The 23786-nt window shown below is 56.5% G+C and overlaps 1 protein-coding gene across 1 annotated transcript in view; it reads right to left on the bottom strand.

Moving 5' to 3' along the window:
• Positions 1–8449: 8449 nt before the first annotated feature.
• Positions 8450–23786, bottom strand: part of HIVEP3 (HIVEP zinc finger 3) — a 492690-nt gene continuing 477353 nt past the window's right edge. Inside the window, exons 8-10 of the mRNA XM_014797371.2 lie at positions 19825–19911; positions 14543–15456; positions 8450–13309 (exon numbers count right to left, since the gene is read on the bottom strand). Coding sequence (XP_014652857.2) covers positions 12518–13309; positions 14543–15456; positions 19825–19911 — 1793 coding nt within the window. The 3' untranslated portion in view covers positions 8450–12517. The remainder of the gene's footprint in view (positions 13310–14542; positions 15457–19824; positions 19912–23786) is intronic.

Genomic DNA, 23786 nt, shown 5'->3' with positions numbered 1-23786 from the left:
CCCCGACATGGCCCCCACCCAGCCTCGGCTGGTCCCCAGTGATGAGTGCTGGCAGAAGAGGCCGAAACCCCCAGATGGCTCTCAGCCTGGCCCCTCCCTGTGTGGTGGTCTTACCCGGAGGTCGCACAGCTGCAACCTGGGGAAGGTGGATGCCGCAGGGGCCCAGGAAGCCCTGTCTGCCACCTGGGGCCAGAGATCCTGCATTTGGGACAGTGCCTTTCATGCTGCCAGCTGTGCTTAGGCCCCACCTGTAAACTGCTCACCAGGGGGTGAGATGTGGCCACTGGCAGAGGCCACACACACAGCGGTGAGATGCTCTGGAGTCAGCCAGCTCTGGGGCCTGGGCAGGTCACCCCACTCTGCAGCGCAGATTCCATCTGTGAATGGGAGCAGGGTCCCTTTTGTGAGCATTCAGGGAGTTGGTAGACACAAGCGACTCAGCACACAGTGCCTGTTGCGTCAGCTTGAGCCCCATCTGAAGAGTTCTGGTGACTTCCACATCGTCTCCATCGTCTTCATTGACTTGAGCCAATGACGACACTCCTCCTCCTGTAGATCTCTGTGGTCATAGGTTCCCCTGGTTCCCCAATGAGGAAGACCACCTGGTATGGCCCCTCACAGCTCAGACCAGGCCACTGCAGCCCAGAGAGAGACAGGGCCCTGCCACACAGCAAGGCTGGCAGGTAGAACCTGTTGCTGCCTCGGGTGGAGGATGATGGTCTGTGAGACCCTTTGGCCTCCAAGTCTCAGAGGCTCTGAGGACACGGGGTGATGGGACAGACTGGAGTGAGCAAGTGTCTGCACATGCCCCACCCCGCCGGCACAATTCCTGGCACCCGAGGGCCCCGCCTCAGCCTGGCACGCCTGCCTGGATTCCTGCCCGTGTGGTTTCCCCTGGGCCTCTCCCTCACGTCCGCTGGCAGAGCATCCCCAGCTGTCTGCATTCCTCTGCCATGAAGACGGCCACCTTAGGGCCGGACCTGGCTAGGACATCCCTGAATGTGGGAGTGTGCGTGCTGGTGAGGATGTGCAGGGACACACCTGCGGGCACCTGTCTCTCTGTCCCCTTGCATGGGTGTGCATACAGGTGCATGGCTGTGCCCTGTGTGTCCATGTGTGCATGGATGTGTATGTGTGTGCAGGTGGGCACTGGGCACGGGCACCTGTGTGCACATGCATGAGTGCATGAGAGATGCAGGGGGGCTATTGTGCAGGAGGGAACTTATGGATCCCTAGGGGTCCCACGGGCCTGTGGGCAGGGAGGGACCTCCGCTCAGGCACAGTGTGGGGGGTGGTGCATGTTTCCCATAGCCGAGAGCCCTTGCATGTGTGAGGGTCATGTACCTAGGCATGGCCCCTATCTCGGGCCGAGCTCACAGCCACTGGAGGAAGCTGGAGGAGGGAAGAGAAGGGGGTCAGGACGAGGACAAGTGTGGAGAGCCCAGCTGCCTGGCTGAGCTGGATGTTTCCCATGTGTTCCCGATTTCACCCTCATACCGGTCCCAGGAGGGATAACAGTGGACCTGACACTTGGAGAGGGCCGGCCACTTGCCCCAGGCCACACAGCCTGTGAGTGGTGGAGCCAGCGCTCACATCCTTATCTGCCTGACTCTAGGGGCTGCCAGGCAGACAGGGAGGGCAGGGGGCTGCTGCAGGGACCCAGCACAGCAGAGACCTGTGCACTATCCAGCCGGGGCCAGGCCGTTCCCTGGGAGGATGGGAGCCTCAGAGCCGCCCACCAGACCCCTTGTACCCGGCCCCCACCTGCCTCAGCTGGATAATCATAATAAACATGCGTAGAGCCATTGCCTGGCCCTGGTGTAACTGCTTTGCGTGGAATAACTATCTAATGCTCCCTAACCCTCTAGGAGGCCAGTGCCATTACTAGGCTATTATTATTATACTCTATGTATATATGTTATACTATGTCTAATATTTATATCATATAATAATAATTACTATTATTATTCGCATTTTAGAAATGAGGAAACTGAGGCACAAATATGTTAACTAACTTGCCCAAAGTCCCACAGCTGAAAAACGGCCCAGCCAGAACTTAAGCCCACGCATCTGGCTCCGGAGTCCGGGTGCCCAAGCCAAACACATGTGGCTGTGGCCAGTATTTCCTCATGCTCGAGACCCCAGCCTCGCCCCCTTTCTGCTGGCTGGTCTCCAACTTCATCGGACATGCAGGCCCAAGGAAATTGAGGGCTAGGTGCACCAGGCCCCCAGCTCACAGAAGGGGAAACTGAGTCTGGACTGATGTAGTGCCTGGGCCTGAAAAGACAGTTCCTAATGCCAGGTGCAGCCCTAGCTTTGCCTGCTCCTAACTTGCTGTGGGACTTGAAGCAAGCGCCCTGCTCTCTCTGGGCAGGGCCTTGGTTTATGCCCCGCCCTCAGAGAACAGGTGAGAAGGGCTATCCTGAAGTTTCCAGATGGGCAGTCCTGGGAGGAGGCGGAGCAGCCTGGCAGCAGGCGTGGAGTGGGCCGGCAGGTGAAGGTGAGACTGGGCCAGGGCTGAAGTCGAGGCTCGGAGCCGGTTTTCCCAGGTGTGTCTGAGTAATCCTGTGTCTATATTTATCTCCTCCTTTCTTGGGTGAGCAAACAGAGTCCAGTGCCAGCCCAGCCTGCCACCTCCCGTGCCGGCATGTTTCCCTCACCTGCCGGGTGGCCCTGGAGGGTGCCGCAGTCTTGGCCCCAAACTCAGCTTGGCCCACGTAGGACACACAAGGCTGCTCGAACCCAGTGGCTTCCATGATGAATCTAATTGTGGGTGGTGGCTAGGGAAGCTCCACGTGGGCCACTGCACATGTGGGCAGCCGTGGCCATGGCCTGAGCAATGATGGCACCTCAAGGGCCTGGGAAAGACCTCCCCCACTCAGGGACAAAGGGTCCTCTTATCTCAGACAGTGACTTTCGTTCCTCCGTTCACACTTTCGTCTAAATGGCAGCCCTCTGTCTCCCAGGGATCTGAAATTCCCAGAGGAGGAAGTTGGCATGGGACAGTGGTCTAGAGTCAGACTGCCCTGGGGTTGAATCCTGGCACCCTGGCCTTGGTCAAATAGCCTCTCTCTGACTCGGTTTCCTTGCTTGTCAAATGGGGCCAATACTTCCTGCTTTCCAGGGATCTTGTGAGCATTAAGTTAGAGGTACTATGAGCTGACAGATGGAGGGGCTCTGCTGGGGAGGGGCTGCCTGTCCCCACCTGCTTCCACCACCCGGGACTCAGATGCACAGCAGTGACAATGGGCACACACAAGGCCCACAAGGGTCACATATGTGCACGACTCTCACAACATGCACACACTAATGGGCACCCCTAATTGTGAGAGGTGCATGCAAGCCTTAGACCCAGGATGGATTAGATGAGTTGGGGCTTAGACCATGAGAAGACTCTAGAACCGATAGGGACCAAGCACTAACTTTGCTGAGACCCTTCCCAGTGGTGGGAAATGCAGGACAGGTGGCCAGTCAGGCCAAAGTGGTGATGGGAACAGCAGGGCATCTTGTTGAGAGATGGCTCAGCCAGGACCAAACTAGGCTCCAGTGCCCCAGATCCCCATTGCTGGCTAGGCCGCTGCCCTGATTCTGGCCTCTGCCCTGCGGTGCCACCTTCCTGACCTTGGGGAGCCCTGGGCCTGGTGCACGTGCACTGCAGCCCTGCCTGCTCCCAGGCTGGATTAGGCAGAGTCCGAGGACGTGCCAGGCTGGCAGGCTCACGGGCAGGGCGGGTGCCAGTGCTGGGGCTGCCCTATGCCGGCTCTGGACTGGGCTGCAGCAAGGCCTTGTATGGCTCTGGCAGGCTGGCTCGGCTGGCGGCACCCATTGGCTGGGCTGGCACTCCCAGCTGGGGCTGCCCAGGCCCCAAACCACGGTAACCAGAGCCGCTGCGAGCCAGTGGATTAGCATGGCCACCTGCCCGCCCGCCTGCCTGCCACTGAGGCTGCTCTTTTCCTTTCCTAAAAAGGCAGAGCTGGGCAGGGGAGATGGGAAGGGAATTCAGGTAGAGGAGAGGTGGGCGGGGTGGTGCAGGGGGCTCTGCTGAGGGTTCAGGAATCCTAGCCCTGGCCTTGGGCCAAGCTCTTCCCAGCTCTGGACATCAGTTTTCTCGTCTAGAAAAGGGGGCAGTTGGCAGCTGGGTCTCCCTGAAGTGGCTGAGGCTTTGACGGGATTGGAGATATGTATGTTGGGGTCCCCCAACTCCAACCTAGGTTGGAAGTCTGCTCGGTAGCAAAGAGGCCCAGACTCTCTTCCCCTGGGAAGTCAACCACTTCCCGAATATGGGGCCCGGTTTTAAATCCTAGCCCTGCCACCTACCACTATGGCCTTGGGAAGCAGCGTCACCTGTTGAGCCCCAGTCTTCCTCCTCTGTGAAGGTGATGAGACGATACCCTCCCTCCTCATGAGCCCACGGGGAGCCCTGTGCCGTGCAGCCCCAGGATGCTCCCTCCTCAGCCCTCTGTCCTCCCCGACTCTTCCTTCTTTCTGCTTCTCTCCACTCATGCCCATCTCAGGCTGGCCTGCCTTCTGAGGCTGTCCTGCCTGCAGTGGCCTGGCCCAGGGAGTCTCTAGGACAAAGCATGGTCTCCAGGTCCTGAGCCCAGAGAGGGTCCAGGCCTAGGGGTGAGGCCAGAATTGCGAGTCCTGCAGGGCCCGCCCAATCCTGGATTGGGAGCCAGGCAAAGCTCGGCTAAGGCTTCAGTGGCCACAGACACTCCTGAGGCCCTCCTGAGGCTCTGGGTCAGGTGGCGCTGGAGTGAGTGGCCCTGCCACTTGCCAGAGTGTGATCTTGGGGTCTATCCTTCGACTGTAAAATGGGGATGTGCGTCCTATCCTGCCTTACTCCAAAAGGGAAAATGCATCATGACCTCTAGAGAGCAGCCGTGGGAGACCTGGTGGCAGTGATGTATGAATGCCTGGGGACCTTGGGCCCCGCGGCAGGTGGGAGAGGACAGGTAGCTGGACCTTCAGAGAATTCACGTGAACGTTTGAACGTTTGTGCTCTCAAGTACGGGAACTTAAGCCCTGGAGTCTGCTAGTCAGTCCCTGCGCGTGCAGGCTCAGGCACGGGGCCCCCGTGTGGCTGCCAGATGGCACTGCTGAGAAGCCAGGCAGTCGCTGGGGAGAAGCCCCAGCCTGGCCTTCCTTGTCCCACTGGTCCTGGGCAGAAGGAGGCAAGTAGTCTGGGACTCAGGGCTCCCCTGGGGCCAGAATGTAGGGCAAAGAGGAGAAGGGAGGAACTCAGGGTTCCCTGAGGAGCCGCAGCGGAGTCCGACTAGGGTCAGTCCTCACACTGTCTCTGACTAGCTGTGTGCCTTTGGCTGCTGGGGGCCCTTTGGGATTTCTGTTTCCTCCTCTAAAAATAGGGACAGTAACTCTCATCTTCCTGGGTTGTTGTAAGGACTACAACAACTACGCTTCCTGGACTCTTCATCTCCAGTGGCGTTCTTTTTCACTTCACCTCAGGTTTGTAAAATGCTGGCCATGAGGCCTGGCACATACTATGCTCTTCTTCTTCTGGGGCTGTTTGGGCCACTTTCTGATGGGGCTAGACTGGCCTGGGCCCTCCTCAAGGACTTGCTCCGGGGCAGCTGCCCCTTTGGTGGCTCCTCATCCTTCCAAAGCCCGTGATTCTAGTGCTAGCTGCCATCGTTGCTCTCTGGGTCCTCTTCCAGACCATATTTTTTTTCCTGCCTGTAAAAACCCAGCACCTTTGAGGCTGACAGCATCAGGCCCTCCCCCATGGTTGACATCTCTTGGACACTTCTGACTCTGAAAGGTCCTAGCTTTGTGTAATTGTCGTTAGGGCTGTTTACAAATATCCCAGTCTCTTCTTAGGCCTGGCCACATGACTTGCATTGGCTGATGAAATGTGAATAGAGGGATGTTTGTGGTTTCCAGGTAGAAGCATTTAGTTGTCAGTGCAAGGTACCACAGCTCTCTCTTTTCATCTGCCTCTGAGGTCATGGGAGCAGAGATGCGGCCTCCGTCAGTCTGGGTCTCCAAGGGACATGGATGAGTGGAATCCCGCTGCTGACCTACATTGAACATATGGCCAGGGAAAAAATAAACTTATGTTGCATTCAGCCCCTGATTTCCTAGGTTGGGTGTTTCTGTGCCTTGACGGCACCTATCCTGACTGGTGCCCCTTGGCTCACAGGCTGGATCTCTACCCCAGCCCTGCAGTCATCAGAGAGGACTTCACTTGTCATCTGCACAACCCCCCAAGCACCCTGGACACTCGCTTCCTGGACTCTTCATCTCCAGTGGCATTCTTTTTCACATCATCTCAGCACCCATACCTGTGGTTGACACCGTCTTCATCCACAACTCTCTCGCTTCTGGAATAATGAGCTAAGACAACTCACAACTGTTTCTTCTCTGTTTTCATCCAAATCCCCTGTCACTTGACCACTGGCCTTTCTCTGTGTCAGTCACCCCTGTTTGCTTCCTTCCCAGCCCGTGGAGCCACTGGTCCGTAACCTCACTTCTTCACTGCCGATACTCACCTCTCATGCCCCACTGTCCTTCCGCCCCGTGGCTGGGCACAACCCCCATCCTGGATGACTCTACTGGCCACCTTCTCCGTGCCCACGGCATGGCTGCTGGAGAAGCCACACAGTGGAGCAGAAGTGGCACCCAGACACCAGTCCCACCAGGAGCCCCCTCACGTCATGACACCTTCTCGAATCTCCAACCTTTCCACCTGCCACTCCCTCCTCCCCCTCAGCAGGTGGCCTCACTCCCTCCCACAGGGAAAACTCCTCTGCAGGAATGCCCTCGACCTCCTGTCACCAGGCACACACACTGACCTCCTGCACCTCTTCCCTCGGGTCACAGTGGGAGGGGCATCTGCGTCTCCTCCTAACCAAGCCGCTGGACTCTCACCATCTCCTTCTCATCAGTCCCCCAACACACTCAAGTTGTTCTTCCCTGGACCCCATGCCCCCCTCAGCTGCTGCCCCAGCAACCCCCTGCCCTCCACCCCAGGCCTCTGGGAAGGTGTCCGGATCTGCTGTCCCCACTTCCCCACCTTCTCCCCACTCCCCAACCACCACCATCTGCCTCCACCATTTATTCAACACCCAGCAGTATCTACGAAGGGCCTACTGTGCGCCAGGCACTGTGCGAGGTCGGCTTCTTCCTAAGTCAGCAAAGATCCCCTCGTTGCTGTAATGAACACACCCTCTTGGGTTCTTAGTGCTAAACTTCCAGGGAGCATTTACCATGAGGACCCCCTGGACTGTGCCTCTGCCTCTTTGGCTGCTCTGTCTCAGGGCTCCCTCTTCCTCCGCACCCAGACCCTGGGAGAGTGTTCCAGGAGAGGTCTCCAGGATAACTCAGACTCACTCTGGACTAAAGCTTCTGTGCTCTCCGCCACAGCAATTATGGCCACTGCCGTTGAGTAATGAATGACATCGTTATTTGCTTAGGGACGGCCTCTCCTGTTAGACGGAAGCTCTTCATTCAAGGGTGGGAGTGTCTGTTTTGCTCACGAACGCTCAGCAAATTGTTGCTGGATGCAAAAGGTGGGGACCCAAGCCCGTCTTTTTCACCCTTCTAACCCCAGCACCCCATCACTGTCTGCTCAGAGGATATTTGTTGAAGGCTTACTATGTTCAAGGCTCCATCAGCCACCCTGTGTACCCGTCTCATTTAATCCTCACAACAACCTCTACTTTACAGATTAGGAAACGGAGGCCCAGAGAGGTTGTGTAACTCGTCCAAGGTCACACAGGCAGTAAGTGGCTGTATCATGATCTGATGACAGGTCTTACTCTGCAGTGCACTGAATGGTGGCCTTCCAAAATTAAGTCCATGTCCTGATCTCCAGAACCTGTGAGTGGGACCTTAATTTGGAAAAAGGATCTTGGCAGATGTAATTAAGTTAAGGATCTCGAGATGAGAGCATCCTGGATTAGGGTGGGCCCCAAACCAAGGACACGTGTCCTTAGAAGAGAGGAGAAGAGGCACACAGAGAGGGGCCCCATGAGGGCAGAGGCGGATACACCCCTAAGGCGGCCGAGGATCGCCCACAGCCACCAGACGCCAGGAGAGAGGACTAGAGCAGACTCTTCCTCAGAGCCTCCAGAAGGAACCAACCCTGCCAACACCTCCGTTTCAGACTTCCGGCCTCTAGAACTCTGAGAGAATAAATTTCTGTGGTTTCAAGCCACCTAGCTTGTGGTAATTTGTTACGGCAGCCCTAGGAAACAAATACAGACCCCAAACCACATGGCGATGTATCCGGTGCCTCCTCACTAGGCCTAGAAACGAGGGACCACAAGAGTCCCAGGCTGTGTGACTGCGGCCTGGTCACTTGCCTTCTCTGGGCCTGACTTCTCTGTAGTAAAACAAGTCCTTGGGACACCAAGTGTCCCTCCAACTCTGACATTCTACAACTTTCAAGCAAAACCATGAGCCAGGCAAGCAGAGCTGTGTTGGGATTTTCAAATTTATTCCAACGTACTGTTTTTTTTAAAAAATACCCTCAGGCTGAACACTCAGCCAGAGCTGTAATAAAGGCAATTCTTATACTTGTAAAAACTCCTCATTCACAGTACAGATGTAATTTACAGCAAGTCACACATATCAATACTGAGCACTTTTTCCTTTTGTACGTCAGACTCTGTGCTTTAGACCTCCATGGATTTTTTGTTGAGTTTTTTTCTTTTGCACTGATATATACCATACTGACATTGCAAGGTGCAAGTGTAGAAACTGGAATTTAAATAAAATTACAGGCAAAACTACCCCATCCAGTGTGGCGGCTGTACATATCTACAGTATGACTTTTGGAATGTATTGCCATGTAAAACATAGAACTCTCTACAGACAATTTCACGTATGGCATACATACACCTTTTAGAAAAAAGGCCAATAGTTATCTTACAGACAGCGTGTATCTTACATTTGCCTACACGTTTCTTTTTTCCGTTTCTTTTCTCTTCTTGCTTGAACACTGGGTTTAGTAAAGTGATCGTAAGTGGCGAAGTGGGTCGCCCATGGAAAGCGGACGGGGTTCACGACAGAGAAGCAGCATTTGTGGAACAGGCCTTCGGGGACCTTCTCACCTTGGTCGATGCTGCAGATCTGTCTCCAAGGATGGCTGCCCCGGCAGGACTTTGCTCTAAGAAGGATTTGTCTGGAGAAAGGACTAGAGAGCAATTCAGCTCAGCTATATTGCTTGTTCCTGTTCAGAAGGGCCAGGTGAGAATGGAGCCGGGGCTAGAAGGATCTGGAAGCGAATTCTTTGAGACCTGTTCCTGCAGAGGAGGCAGAAAGACTTCTGGGTCTGGAAGTTGGAAGTGGTGGAGGTGGGGGAGTGGGCCCTTCACTGCTGTCAGCCTCCTGAAGCGCCTCAGTGGTGGGGTCAGACTGTAAGCCCCGGGTGTCAGGTCGGGGTGGGGGGACAGGCCTGGGGAAAGGAGCCTCAGAAAGGAACAGGGTTAGTACCCAAAATGACTCTGAGCTTGCTGAGGGTGCGGGGCATCCTGGAGGGTAGGCCTGGGGGCCAAGTGGCTTGGAATCCCCAACAGAAGGCAAGGGGTGGCTCTGAAACCTCGTCAAGTTGCTTCCCCGCCACTGACAACCCCCAAGGACCAGAGCAGACCTGGACCAAGGAATGGCCATCCCGCACATTTCAACAGAGCATGTGACAGGCGTCCCTGCCAAGTCAGCTCTACTTTCTCCACCATGTCCCTTAACGGGGACAATAACATCATAGGTGAACTGGAAATGCGGAAGTAGCTGGGAACAGGGCAGGGGCCCCCAGGGAGAGCACGGAGTAAGAGTCTTTCCAAATTATGAAGGTGTGCATGTGGGCTGGGGCTCTGTGCTTGGGGGAGTGGGTATAAAGTCTGGCAGAGGGGGTTAGGACTGTGCCCAGTGACATATGACCCAGGCCGGTGGCATTGATTCCATCCCTCTGGGCACCTGTGTGTGGGGCGGTCTTTGGGCCAGATTCTGTTTGCGCATCATGTCCCTGTCATTGAGAAATGGGTCCCCTCTGCCTGTGCCTGTGGGCCCGAGTGGCCCCGAGGACTCTCCCTGCTGGCCACACCATCCATGACTAGGTCTCTCTGGGAGGAAACCTTGGTGGGTGGGCTGTCCGAGTACAGGGGGAAGGATGCACAGGAGAGCTGGGGGGACAGCGCGGGTGGAAGGGCGTGGCCACTTCCAGGGCAGGAGCTAGTCTGGCAGAGCCTCAGGCTGCTTCCTAGGTCTGGGGCTGGAAGATCTCCCCCGGAAAGATTTCAAACCTGGGTTGAAGCAATGCCCTTCATCCAGCTCCCAGGCCTCAGTGCTTAAAGTCTCCAGTCATTGGGCAGCCCGAGGGGTTAGGGCTGAAAAGTGAGGGGGAGGAAAGCCCTGGCCTCCGACCTGGGCTGTGACGGGGGCCTGGGCTCCTTCCCACTTCCTGCCAGGCCAAATCAGTGCTTGCCGGCCTTCTCCCAGAGTGGGCGAGACCCCCAGACTCTGGGTCAGACAGCTGGCAACCACTTGATAACCCCACCCCCAGCACTCGGGAGACCAGTGGACCCCCAGGGAGGCCTTTCCCTATTGTCCTCCTTTTGTCTTAGCTCTGAGAGAGGCCAAAGGGAAATGAACAAGTTGGTCTGGCTGGAGGCTGGACCTGTGTCTGGTTTGTCCACCCAGCAGGGGCCAAGCAGGGACAGCCCTGAACTGGTGGAAGAGGGAACTATGGTGGAGCGTGGGGCACTCGCGGAAGGGCCTCGACCCTCCCCACTTACCGTGTCCTGTCTAAGCAGCCTCAACAGCTCAGGAGCCCCTACAGGCACGGGACTCGTGCTGTCTGCTGAGGACCAGGGACAGGCCCGGGGCCCCTGCCCCATCAGCACCAGCCTGGGTGGGCCATGACCGTGGTCCCCTTCCTTTCTCCCCCTTGTAGAAACTGAAGGAACTATTTCTGGAGGGTGGGGAAACCTACCTCTCCCAGGGCAGCGAAAACACGCTGGAGTCAAGTGCATATTTCAACTGGGATTTTAATTTCTGGTCACATTATTGTTCTTACAAAGCAGCTTTGTGTCCCAGGAAATGCAGGGCAGCTTCTTGAAGAAGGAAATGGGGACGAGGAAGGAGACACTGGCTAGTACTGATTGCTTTGGGGAAGAATTCAAATGACTTAGGACAACTGAAAAATCTTCTAAGTCAAGAGAATCTGAGGAGGCTGGAAAAAGTATCAAACACAAGCCTGTCTTTCTAGATTTACATATATATATATTTTTTTTTAATTTAATTTTTTAAAAGAGATTTAAGTCAACAAACAGGCCTGGGCAGTTTCCACCAGTCACGGTTTTGGGTCCTTCCCGGGGGGAGTGGAGGCCTGACAGCGTGGGGTGGGGACGAGGGAACCGGTCCTGCTGTGAAAAGGTCCAGAAACGGGTCTCTGCGAACGTCCAGTGCAGAGCGCCGGAGGAGCCCAGCCCAAGAGGAAATAGGGCCCTTCGTACCCCAGGGACCATATGTGGCACGAAACCCAAGCCCTGGCCTCAGGAACGGCAAGGCTACACACCTTGGATCTTGACCCCTAAGGGCCAGGCCTTTCAGCCTTGTAGGTAGTTTCTAGAGCAAGGAAGGCAGCCTGTGGCCGGGGCCCTGAGAGCAACACCTAGGTGGGGGTGCTCAGGAGCTAGGAGATGGATGGTCAGGGCTCCTTTCCCAGCCCAGGGGCTAGCGGTGGGGACGTAGAGGAGAGATGCTGGGGGCCAGGAGGGCAAGGGGGATTTCCACGGGTCAGAGGCCAGGATGGGCCCATGACTCAGACCACCTGGGCATCTGGGAGCCCCGGGGGAACCAACCAGCTCCTACCTTCTACCTCCTCCTATTATTTTGTGTTGAAATCCTAGGAAAAGTAACATTTTCTTTTTCTTGGGGAAAAGAAAGTTGGAGTTTTCTGGGCCTGCCCGTGGAGGCTGAGTGGGGTCTCCCTGCCTGTGTCTATGTCCCTCTGCCTTGGGCTGCTGGCCCTTCTGCTGGCAGAGAGGGGTGGCCACTAGCTGGGGTGGAATAAGCAGCAATAAATAGGAACCATAAACATCTATACGTAGGAGTGCTTGCTTTTACATTTAATTATATGTCTTTTAAAAGTTTCTCGGTTTTTCTTCTCCCTCAGTGCATCCCCTTTCCCTCAGCAAATAGCCACCTCTTGCCAGCCTTGGGGTTTGGCTGCCGACTGCAGTGGCCCAGGGTAAGGCCTCACCTACACCCTTTCTCAAAAAAGCACAAAATATTCACAGCCTCAAACTCCTCGTGAGTTTGTATTTTTTTACGTGTGTGTTGTGTTTGTTTCTTTTCAAGCAACAAAAGATACATAAGAAGGCACAGGTAACTGCATATGTGGGAAGATATAACAGATGGGGGCTGGGCAGGAGCTGCTTAGACAGATGGACAGACGGAAAAGGGAGCTCATGACAGCAAGATGATTCGAGGAAGTTGGCCGGAAACGTCTGTTGCCGAACACTGGAAGCCAGATGCAGAAGCGGTTGGAGAGAGGCTAAGTGCTCGGGGGGGCCCTGTCCTTGGGCTGGTGTGGAGGTGCCCCAGGCCCCCCACTTCCTGAGGGCTCGGGGGAGCCCTGACTGGTCCTGGGTTCCCCAGAGAGGTTCCTCCTCCGGGCTGGGAAGCAAGCGGAGGCCTCCGCCAGGCAGCCCACAGAACTGCTGCGGTCCAGTGGCGGGGGGGTGGAGGCCGCGGGGTCGACCAACGTGCGCGGGGACTCTGCCCGGTGGCCCTGGGGTGGCTGGGGTGAGGCCTCGGGTGGGGTCCGGGGACTGTGCGTGGGCACAGGCTCTGGGGGCACCTTAGCCACACAGGGCTCCCAGTCGGGAGGTCTGCCCAGGCCCCCGCTCGTCCTCTCCCTCTCCTTGGGGTAGCCCCTGCCCTCCAGCTCCGAGGAGAGTGTGAACTTGCAGACCTTCGCCACAGGGGACACGGAGGCTGATGAGCTCTCAGTGGGACTCCAGCGGCCTTGCTCCTGGGCCTCCCGGGCCCCTGTCAGGTCGCTGCCACCCCCCAAGAAGCCGCTGACCCAGGGCGCCGTGGGCCCTGGCAGCAGGGCAGGGTGGGGCCCCGGCCGGGCCTGCACCATCTGGATCCCACCAATGGGAATCAGGGGGCACGGGGCACGGGTCAAGTGCTGGGAGTGCAGAGGGAGGTGGCTGAAGATGTTCTCCTCTGTCCGGGCCGGGATGTGGCCGTGGAAGTCATGGGAGGCAGAGAAGGGTCGGGAGAAGAGAGGATGAGCAGGGCCAGGTGAGCAGGAGGGACTTCGGGACTCGGCCTTCTGCTGGGGTCAGAAAACAAGACAGGGTAAGGCAAGGGTTTCGTGCTGGGCGCAGGGAGACCTCGAGGCCTAGAGGAGAGGAGGGGGACCACCTGAGATCACAGAGCAAGTCCCAGCTGAGCCAGAACCGAGTTCCAACTCCCTGCCCATGGTGACACCCTGTGCTGGTGCCCTCTCTGGAATGGGCCATCCCTAGCCCTATAGTGACCATGAGCACTCTCAGGCCCCCTGGTCTCCAGGCCTCTGGCCAGCATGCCTGTCTGCGGAGGACCGGGGTGGTCTGGTGAGGTGGGGCCCTCCTAGCCCCCACGCACCTGGCTCTCTATCTTGGTTCTGCTGCCTCTCCTGTTCCTAAAATGGTCTTGACCCAACTTCACCCTTGGACATGAGTTCCCACTCAATGCTCTTGGCCTTCTCCCGCCACCAGGAATTTTAACGTGATCCCAAAATTTAGAATCAAGGAAAGATTCTTAGATCATGCTCCTCCAGGAGCTTGAGTCTCTGGTGGCGATGCTGTTGGTGGTGAACGGTGGTGTTGGGTCATGACAATATGGTGACAGAAAAGGTGTTGGAAGGTGAAGGTAAGTTGTTGATGACGGCGATGTCAGTGCTGGGGGTCACGACGGTGGTGACAGGGAGGGTGTTGGATGTGATGGCGGTGACAGGGAGGGTGGTGACAATAGTGATGGTGACTGTGCTGATGATGTGACAACACTGATCAAGCTGACAGGGTGGCGGTAATGGTGTGCTGGAGTGTGGTGATGCAGAGATAGCATCGGCGCTGGCGACAGTGACGGTGCTGATGGTTTGGCAGGCATGGTGTTGGCTATGGTGTCTCTGAGGGCTCTGGTGACAGTAGTGTTGGAGATGTGATCATTTTGGTTAAGCTCTGCCATCTGCACAAAGAACACATGAGGATGGGGCGGGAGGAAATGGCAGACGTATTTACATGCACATCCAAGGCCACACCACTGGTGAGTGGTAGGACCTGGACTTAGTCCTGGGTAGTCCAGCTCCAGAGTCCATGCCCTGCTGCTTTTGAGGCTAAGTTAGCTGGTTTCGGGCACCCGTCATGCTGCCTGGCATAGAGGTGTCCAGTAAACGTCTGCTAAGTTAGCAGTGGCCCCTGAGCCGGCAGGGCTGTTAGCTCCAGGAGTGATGCCTCGGGGAGGAGGGGACTTGTAGCCCCCCACCCACCAGGGAGAAGTGGCCCAGCCACTTGGGGCAGGAACTCACCCACGTGGAGGCGCAGGTCTCGGGACTTCTGCCGAGAAGCATGTGAGGTAGAGGCACGGGTGGATGGAGAGCCCGTGGGGCCAGCCCCGAGCCTGGGCCATGCTTGCCCGTCGTGGGGCTGCCCGGCCCAGCCAAGGCCCACTTCCCGGGCAGCGCTGACCATGGTGGTGACTCGGCCTGGCCTGGAGACCATCTCCGGGTGGGCGAGTGTCTGCGGGAGCCTGGGTCTGCGGCACCCTCGCGTTCAGGGGGCAGATGTGCTTGAGGGGGCAGTTCCCGTCCGAGGGGGTGGGAGGTGAGAGGAGACAGCTCGAGTCTTCGAGACCCGCAAGGGAGAGGGCCCTTTGGGGGGCTGGGCGGGCTCAGGGCTGAGGCCTGTGGCTCTCGGGCCGGTGACCGTCGCTGGGGAGACGAGTCGCTTTTGGTCAGTGAGTGTTTGTGGGCGAGTGGCGGGTGGCTTCCCGCTTCTTTGCTCGGGGACCACAGCCTTCTTGGGGACATGGCCTTGGAGCTCAGGGCTGAGCCTGTGTCCTTCTCCATCGGGCCAGAAGGGGCTAGTCCCAGCCGGGGGAGGCACAGGATGCTTTGGCTGGATGTGGAGCAACCTCCGGCTGTCAAGTGCTCGGCTTCCGAGACTGAGCTGCCCCACGTGGCCTGGTTGCCAGAGGTGGCATCTGGGGGTGGAGGGCCCTGAACGGGCGAGGAGTCTGCCGGCAGTGTGGCCGGTGGGCCGGGTGGGGGTGCCTCTGAGGACGGTCCTGATGGCTCGTCCTGGCTCTCCTCCTCGTCCTCATCCTCATCTTCATCCAGGTCCGAGTCTGAGTCTGAGTCCTCCAGGTCTGAAAACTGGTGCTCTGCCACGGCCTCTGAGCCCTCTCGCCCTTCCGAGTCCTGGAACAGGTCGTCACTGGTTCCTGAGGGGCGAACACAGGAGAGCCAGGGTCACAGCCAGCCCCACGGCACTTCCTCTCTAAGCCCCAGTGTCCTCGTCTGCAAGCTGGGCCTGAGAGCCATGGCATCGGCACAAGATTGTCGAGAGGATGAGGGACGTGACAGACATGGGGACACTTTGTAAATAACCGCAGTGAACAATAATTACCTTGTCTCTACCATCACCAGGTTCAGTTCTAAGAGCTTCATGCGCATTAATTCATTCAGTCCTCAAACAATCTTGTGAGGTCAGCACTATTGTTACGGTCGTGTTCCAGAGGAGGACACTGAGGTGAGAGAGATTCAGTGACTTGCCCAAGTAAGGTAAGTGTAGGGCTGGGATTGAACCACAGCAAATAAGACAGGCCTTGTTGGTTTTTTTCACCAGTATTTCAGTGCTGGCCTAACTATGAGTAAGGTAAGGCACCTTGCTGTGCCTCAGTCTCCCCCTTTGTCAAATGAATGTGACCGTCTCACCTCATAAGGTTTGCAAAGAGGAGTAAATGCATGCCTGGCACAAAGCAAAGGCTCAAATAATTATGGTCACTCTTAACATATTCCTGAAGAAATCTATTATTCCAGGACCCAGGGGCCATGCTGGCTGGTCCAGCAGCACTGAGCTGTGGTCAGTCTAAACACACACCTGCCACTATGGCCAGGCTGCTGCAGACTGGTATGGCACCTGGCAGGCCCTGGCCTCCGTGGGGTTTGGCTAAGTGGCCTTGGCCGAGCAGGCCCCATCCCAGCCACTCTTGTCCAGAGGAGCTGCTGCCCTTTGCAGAACCCATGGGGGGTGGAGCTCTGAAATACCAGCCTCCTGGTCTGGCTTCTGGTGGGGCAGCCCCAACCAGCTGGGCCACCTCTATCATGATGTGGGTCTTGCCTGGCCGTCTCTGAAATGGGCAGCAATCGGGACTCTGGGGTGAGCTCTGCTAACATCTGGCCCACCTTCCAGACTCCTGAGGGTTTGGGGCCTACTGGCCCATTGCCAGGTTCATTGCCAGCCCCACCACCTCACTTGGACACACCAGTACTCACTCCACTACTGACCAAGAGGGCTAGACACACAAGCTGACTCAGGCCACTAGCACAACCAGGCGTCCGAACCCCACCATGCCGAGCTGCCCTGGGGCCAGAAAGCACCGCATTCGTGCTTCTAAATAGCTCAGCATGCGGCAGGAAGATGCACGAAATGGACAACAGTGGGCAATCAGGAGGATGCAGGTCCAAAACCATGGGGCGGAGCTGGGGCTGGCAGGTGAGGGGAGGGCCTGGTGCCAAGGGCGGGGTCTGCCGGCTGCTGGGAGAAGAGTGATGAGAAAGGAGAGGGACCAGGGCTTGGAAAGGGGTGGGATATGAATGTGGGGTGCAAAGCAGCCCCAGGCATTTACTTCATTGCCTATGACTCAAGGGGGGGCCGCTTCAGCCCCAGGAGTTCACTGCCTCACCCTTCATTTCCATATGGGGAAATCCAGGCCCAGAGGGGGCAAGTGCTGCCCCGAGATAATTCGGGGAGTAGTGGCTGAGTCAGGACTAAGGCCTACAACTCCCGCATTCTTACACTGCCAGTTTACAAATGATTTTACGCATGGAGAAGCAGGAAACGGCCTGGGCTTGAACCCCAGCTCCATCCCTTCCTTGCTCTATGATGTTGGATAACTTACTTTCTCTCTTCTGTGTTCAGTTTCCTCGGCTGTAAAACGGGGGTGAGAGTAATAAAAGCCACCACGTGAAGCTGTTGGGAGGACTATGAGGGTCTGACACAGTATTTACCCAATAAACCTTAGCTATTATCATCTCAAGTACCCCACAACCTCAGCCGACAGAAAGCATGGGGAGCATTTCACAGTTGAAGGTCAGAAGGTAGTGATACTAGCAGGGAGAGTCAGGCCCAGCGTCTCCTAATATCCAGCAGGGAAGGCTCCTAGAGACCCTCTGGGCCCTTTGAGGCCCAGAGAAGGGCAGTGGCCCGCCCAAGGCACCCAGGGCAGGAATGATGGAAGCTGTGGGTCCCCTGCCCAGCACAGGGGTTGCCAGGCCCCCACATCTGGGCTCCTGCAGGGCTCTATGAGATGCCCCTGCCCGGGTGGCCCATTCCCAACGCCCTCCTGGAGTTGCTGGCTACTGCCAGGATCACCGCCAAGGCTCCACCAAGCCCCGCCTGCCCCGGGTCTGGGACCGCGGAGGAGACGGAATGAGGGCGCCGAGGGGGTCTGGCCACACGGTGGCACTGGTGCCCAACCTCCTCACCGTCAGGGGCGAGGCTGCGGTGCTGGCCTGGCCACCAGGAGGCAGTCGCCCCTACTAGGCTGCGCTCCTGATGGCCACTTCATGTCTAACAGACATGCTCCTCCCGGAATCTGTATCATTGCGGGAAGTGGCGACTCCATCCTTCCAGTTTCTTAGGCTATAAACCTCGGAGTCACCCTTGGCTCCTTTTCTCTCATGCCTCGCCCCCCGCCCCCTCATGTGTCAGCAAAACCTGTCAGCTCTCCCTCTGGAATGTCCCCAGAATCCCAGCACTACTCCACCTCCTCTCAGCCCACCCGGCCCAGGCCAAGGTGCGCTCAGCCTGGATCTCTGCCTCCAGCCGCGCCCCTATGGGCCGTCCTCTGCACACAGCCAGATCCTGGAAAGGCAGACACGCCACTCCGTTCCTTGACCTCCAGGTCCCCAGGTCTCCCTGACCTCCTCTCTCTGACTCTGGCGCCCAGCGGCTCCGCTCTTCCTTCTTCGGGAGAGCCCCTCCCCAGCCCCCAGCTGATTTCCTGACCCCTGGCTTCACCCCCTCTGCTCACACACCCGAACAGAGAGGTCCCTCCCCACGCTTCCCAGCCCTCACACTCGCCCCTGCCCTCTTCCACATTGTGCACTGCCCCAATTCCCTCTAGAATGTGGGCTCCCTGACCACAGTTTTATTTGCTGCGGAATCTCCAGCACCTAGAACAGCCCGGAACAGGGCTGGTGCTCAGAAATTATTTCTGGAATGAATGCATTGATTTTATCCTCAAATAAGGTGGGGACGCTCATCCTTTTTTGCCTCATTGGGAAAATGAGGCTGGGAGAGGGGCAGGGACCAGCCTCGGGTCCCTCAGAGGACCTTGGTTGCTGCCAGTCACCACCTCCTGACGCCCACCCAGGGAGGGCTCAGCCTGCCCTGTCCAGCTCCCCAGGCATTGGGGTGGCATAGAGCCTGCATTTCTGTGTGATCTTGAGCACGTGCCTTTACCTGTCTGAGCTTTGCTTTCCTCGACTTAAAATGTTGTGACACAAGTTTCTATCACCAGCTATGAGGACTCAGGGAGACATCTGTAAATGGTCTGATGTACATTCTTGATAAGCATGGTAACCCCACATCCTCATTTTGGGGGGAATAGCCCCAAGTTTATTGTGTTCTGTTCAACAAAGGTGATTTATTTCGCCTAAAAGGAAATATGATCTAACTCTTTTGCAAGACTGCAAATACATCCCCAAATCAGAAAAACAAAAGCAGAACAAGATACACACACGTGCACGCGCGCACACACACACACCCTTCTTTGTCACACTCTAAGTCCTGATTCTGATTAGGGAGTCTTGTCAAAGGTGTGCCTGCTACAGGAGTTATGCCAGTCTGTCCACTTGCCAAAGCCCCTCCGGCCTCCTCCCTGCATGCTGAGGCTGGGTGGTACCCAGCTAGACCCACCTCCCCCTCTGCCTGTCTTCTCAGAAACTGGTTCTAATGTGCCTCCTGATGATGGAGGACTCCGGCCGAGGTGCAGTGCTGGGATGTGGAATGGGGCTGGCAGGTGACAAGGGGCTGTCAGGTCTTGGCTTTGGCTCTCTCGAAAGCCTCTAGCTCTAAAACGCCCAGATGTCAGGCCCATGCCCAGAGTGTGCAGGTGTGAGTGTGGGTGTGGACCCTCACAGTGTCATTGTGAGGAGTTGCCGAGATAATTCACGGCATGCGTTTAGAACATGCCTCACACACAGTGGTGCTCAGTCAGTGGTGACTGTAATTACTCATGTACTAATTTATTCAACATACATTCATTGAGCACCCATGGGGTGCCAGGAGCTCCACCTGCATAGTGGAGAGTGATGCACAACAGCTACGGCCGCACAGCATGTACTGTAAGTGTACGGAAAGTGGGGTGATCGTTCTGTGAATTTAACCTTTGTCTCCTAGCAGTTGGGAAAACTGGAGGAGAAGGCATGGCCAAGGGAGGGGAGGCAGGGGAGGAGGGAAGCAGGGGAGAGGAGGAGAGAAAGGAAGGGGAGGGCAAGGGGGAGGAGGAGGTGGAGGAGTGGGTGAAGGAGCAGGGGCCTGGGGAGGAGGGAGAAGGGGGAGGAGGGCGTTGGCAGCTCGGTACCTTCTTCTGCTCCCAGCTCCTCCAGCAACCCCGTCTCTTGGCACTTTTTGCTGTGGGCCTTCGACTTCATGTGCTTAGTCAGATTCCCTGGAAAGGAATGAGAACAGACTCAGGCTCGGCTAATGGCAAGGCCAGGGCCGGCCCGGGACTCACAGAGGCAGGGCCTAGCCGCTTTCTCAGACCAGTTGAGGCCCTGCAAGTGCTGGGCAGGGCCCAGACATCCCTCTGCCCAGGTGCTCAGGCTGGGATGTGCAGCTGCAGCTGCCGCTCGAGGCGGTACCAGGAGCTGGGTAGAGTGGGTGTGGGGCTGTGAGGGCACAGAGGGTATAATGAGGAAGTGAGATGCTGGTTAAAAAAACAAACAAAAAGGAAATTAAAAGACAACTCATGTGCAATAGATTTTTCCTGCTTTTGATTTAACTCTGGGCCCAGGAGCCGGTGACACTGATCAAACAGGATTATTGGTCATCTCAAATGCTGGGATGACAGCAGGGATCCCATTAACCAACATGGTGGGTGGGTACTGAGGATGCCCTTCTGGCTGAGGACACTTCTAGGGCAGACCACAGGGAAGAATCTTAGGGTTTGGGAAGAGAAACCAGGACAAAGTTGCTGCTAGAAATGGAGAGGACAGAAAGTGTAGGGAAGTCTGCTGGACAGGCACCTGCGAGCCACAAGCTGGGGCCCAAGCCTTGACTTCCTTAGAGAAGTCATGTCCTGGGCCTCAGTTTCCCCCAGTCACTGTGCATGCAGACACAGGTGGGGTGTGTGCAGGGAAGGCCAGGCAAAGGCCCTGCCCAGCAACATGCCTACAAAGCCCTCGGGGGGGTGGCTGGCTCTGCCCCAAGTGGTCAGTCCAGCCCCACAGGCTGAGGAGCAGGGGCAGGAGCTCTGTGGAATCAGGGGAAAGGCACCAACACCTTCAGTTCTCCCCAACATGTGCACAGTACTTCACAGGCACAAAGCTCTGAGGCAGGAGTACTCTGGGAGGGAGAGGCAGAGTATGCCCAGCCTGCCCCAGAGGACACAGCACAGATGTCTCAGGATGTTCCTCTGGGTCCAGGGGCCACCTCAAACTGTGACATGCTCACTGTTGCTCTGCAGATTGCTATATTTCCATATGGTCGTTCATATAATAAATCATAAGTTCCATGAATCGGGTACTCTGTCTCACTAATCTTAATTGGCAAGTTTGAATGGATGGATAAAAGAAAGAAGAATGGATTCCTACAACAGTCACATACAAAGATTGGTGGGTGGATGGATGGACGGATGGATGGATCAGTGGGTACGAGGAAATATGGAGTGAAGAAAGAACAGGAAGAAGATGGACAGGTGGATTGGACACTGGATGATTAGATAAGCAGATGGATAGACAGATGGGGGACAGATGATTAGATGGAAAAAAAATGGAAGGAGAGATGGTCAATAAACACATGGGAGGATGCAGCACTGGATGGGAGGAGACATGGATGAATGAGAGAATGGCTGGTTGGTTGGATGAATGGATGCATGCACATATATACGCCCGGAAGGGCAGACAGACAGGAAGATAAGAGAATGGGAAGGTAGATGGAAGGATGGATTGGTGGGAGGACAAATGGGAGGAACACAGAGATGAAAATAAATGGGAAGATAAATGGACAGGAAGACAAACTATTAGATGAAGGGATGGTAAAAATAGATAAATGGGAGGATGGATGGATGGAGGGATGGATGGATGGGTAGGTGAATAGGGAGAGAGCCCATGGATGAACCAAAGGGTGCTTCTTACTCATTCTGAGAATTGTAAGGAAACTTTAGGGTTTTGCTGAGAGGGTAATGGGAAACTTAAGCTGGGATTCCTTGAGGTATGTAGGTCAAGGGCGGCAGGGATGGAAGAGGAGACGTTTCTTTTCCTTGCCTTAGTCCTGGTCCATGCCTGTATCCTTCCCACCTCAAATTTTTCTCCTATAACTGGACAGAAATCTGGATCTTCACCTTCTGGCCAAAGGGGGAGCAGAGTCATAACTTCTAGAGTCATCCTGGGGCCAGAGGGTCCCCAGAGGTCCCAACCCAACATCATGGGCCTCCGCCACCACTGTCGTGAGCAGGCAAAGCCTGAGTAGGATGTCAAGGGGTGGTAAAGACAGCTGGGGTCTTCCACAGGCCAGAGATGCTAACTGTCCCCTGAGGTACTGGAACCAGCCCACTGTCCCTTGACTACCTCAGACATGGAGGACATGAATACTGTCCATTCTGGCCACGACATCATTGTTGCACATGGTCTGCCTGGAAGGTCTGGGTCTCTATTCAACCAAGTCAGGTGCGTAATAACCCCTGTGGGAAATGCTCTTCTCATCACAGAAGCAAAGTGTTGGAAGGAACCTCGCAGCCCATGAACCCAACACCCACCAGGCCCAGGGTTTTCCTGCTCTGCTCTAACTCTGGGCCCAGGTGCCACTGGACAAGAGGACTGGCTGTCCGAGGTGCTAGGATGCATGGGAGGGCTCCTGTTGACCAACATGGTGACCCAGCCGGCCAAGGCCACACTGCTCCTTAGCACAGAGCCCTGTGTGGAACCAGGTCTCAGGACTCCAACGGCCTTGCTCACTCCATACTAGCAGAATGGAACCAGGACGAGCTAGGAGCTTGAGGGTCGTGGGTGTGAACTTGGGCTCTACCACTTGCTAGCTTGCTCTTGGGCAAGTTTCCTAACTTTCTGAGCCCTACTTTCTGCGACTGTAAAGAAATACCTACCTCTCAGGGACACTGGGAGGAGGTGATGAGAAGACACATGTAAAATGGCAGCGGAGAGTGACGCCCACCACGTGGAATCTCCTTCCTTCCCACACCTGTGCAGCACCCCTCCCAAGACAGTCACTCGATGTCGAGCCCTGGGGAACTCTGCCACCTGCTGTGCTGTGTGTGGAGGAGAGGGGTGCTGAGATGATGCTTGTGATGCAGATGGCTTGACCATTCAGTCTTGGCTCAGGCTCCCAGGAGAAGGCACCAGGCAGCTCCCAACGCCTGCTTCGCCTCTGCCCCTGCCCCTGGAGGCTGCAGGGAGGAGCTGGGAGTCTGAGACAGCTTTGCCTGGACAGGCTGTGTGGGTCACAGGAGCTGGACGAGCAGCCCTGAGTGTTGCCCAGTGCCCTGCCGGACTTCCCCTCCCTGGGCCTGTCTCCTCTGTGAATTGAGGGAGTGTACCAAATGGCTGCAGGTGTCATTGTTGGCCTGGGCACTGTTTCCCTGTCAAGGGGCAGAGCCCCAGCTTGCCAAGCAGAGCCCATAGCTTCTCACAGTCATCCCAGGACCCCACCAAAAACCCCAAGAGTCTTGGAATGAAGGGGGAAAGGCAAGCGGATAGAAAATGACAGACGTCTGGAAGAGAGGCGGAACCTCCTCTGAGAACTTCAGCCAATGACCCTGTCTGCCTCGTTTGGCTTTGACCAACCGAACTCCCTCTGTCCCTGAGGCCTGATGGACGTGAGGCCTGCCCAAAACTGCCATCTGTGTCCCCTGAGGCGATCAGCACAAGGGCCTGAATATGGCACAGCCACCTCACTGGCCTCTAGGAACCATCTGAGAAGAGAAGCCCCAGATCTCCACAGGGACATCCTGGCGGGCCTTTCCCGGCCCCAACCGCTGAGACGCCCCTCAGCTAGTGTCCAGGGGCCCAAGTTGCCAGCACAACGTCTAACATGGAGACGGAGACACAGACAGGCAGACAGAGACGGACAGGAAGGACTCCTCGGGCCCAGGCGCAGCCAGGGGGTGGTGACGGAGAGCCCTGAGGACCACCAGGCTCAGCCTTAGCCCTCACACAGCCTGGCTGGGCCAGAGCCCAAGGGTTGGAGGGTTGGGAGGAGATGGAGGCAGCCTGATGGGGGCCAGGAGCCACGAGAGGAGGGGCCTGTGGTATGACTGATGGCTGACGGGCCCATTACTCCAGAAAGACACGTGGCCCACGGCCTGGAAGG

The sequence above is a fragment of the Ceratotherium simum genome, chromosome 22 (assembly GCF_057802395.1).
Source record: "Ceratotherium simum simum isolate JZ-2026a chromosome 22, ASM5780239v1, whole genome shotgun sequence".
NCBI lineage: Eukaryota > Metazoa > Chordata > Mammalia > Perissodactyla > Rhinocerotidae > Ceratotherium > Ceratotherium simum.
This window is presented reverse-complemented; position numbering and strand designations above follow the sequence as displayed.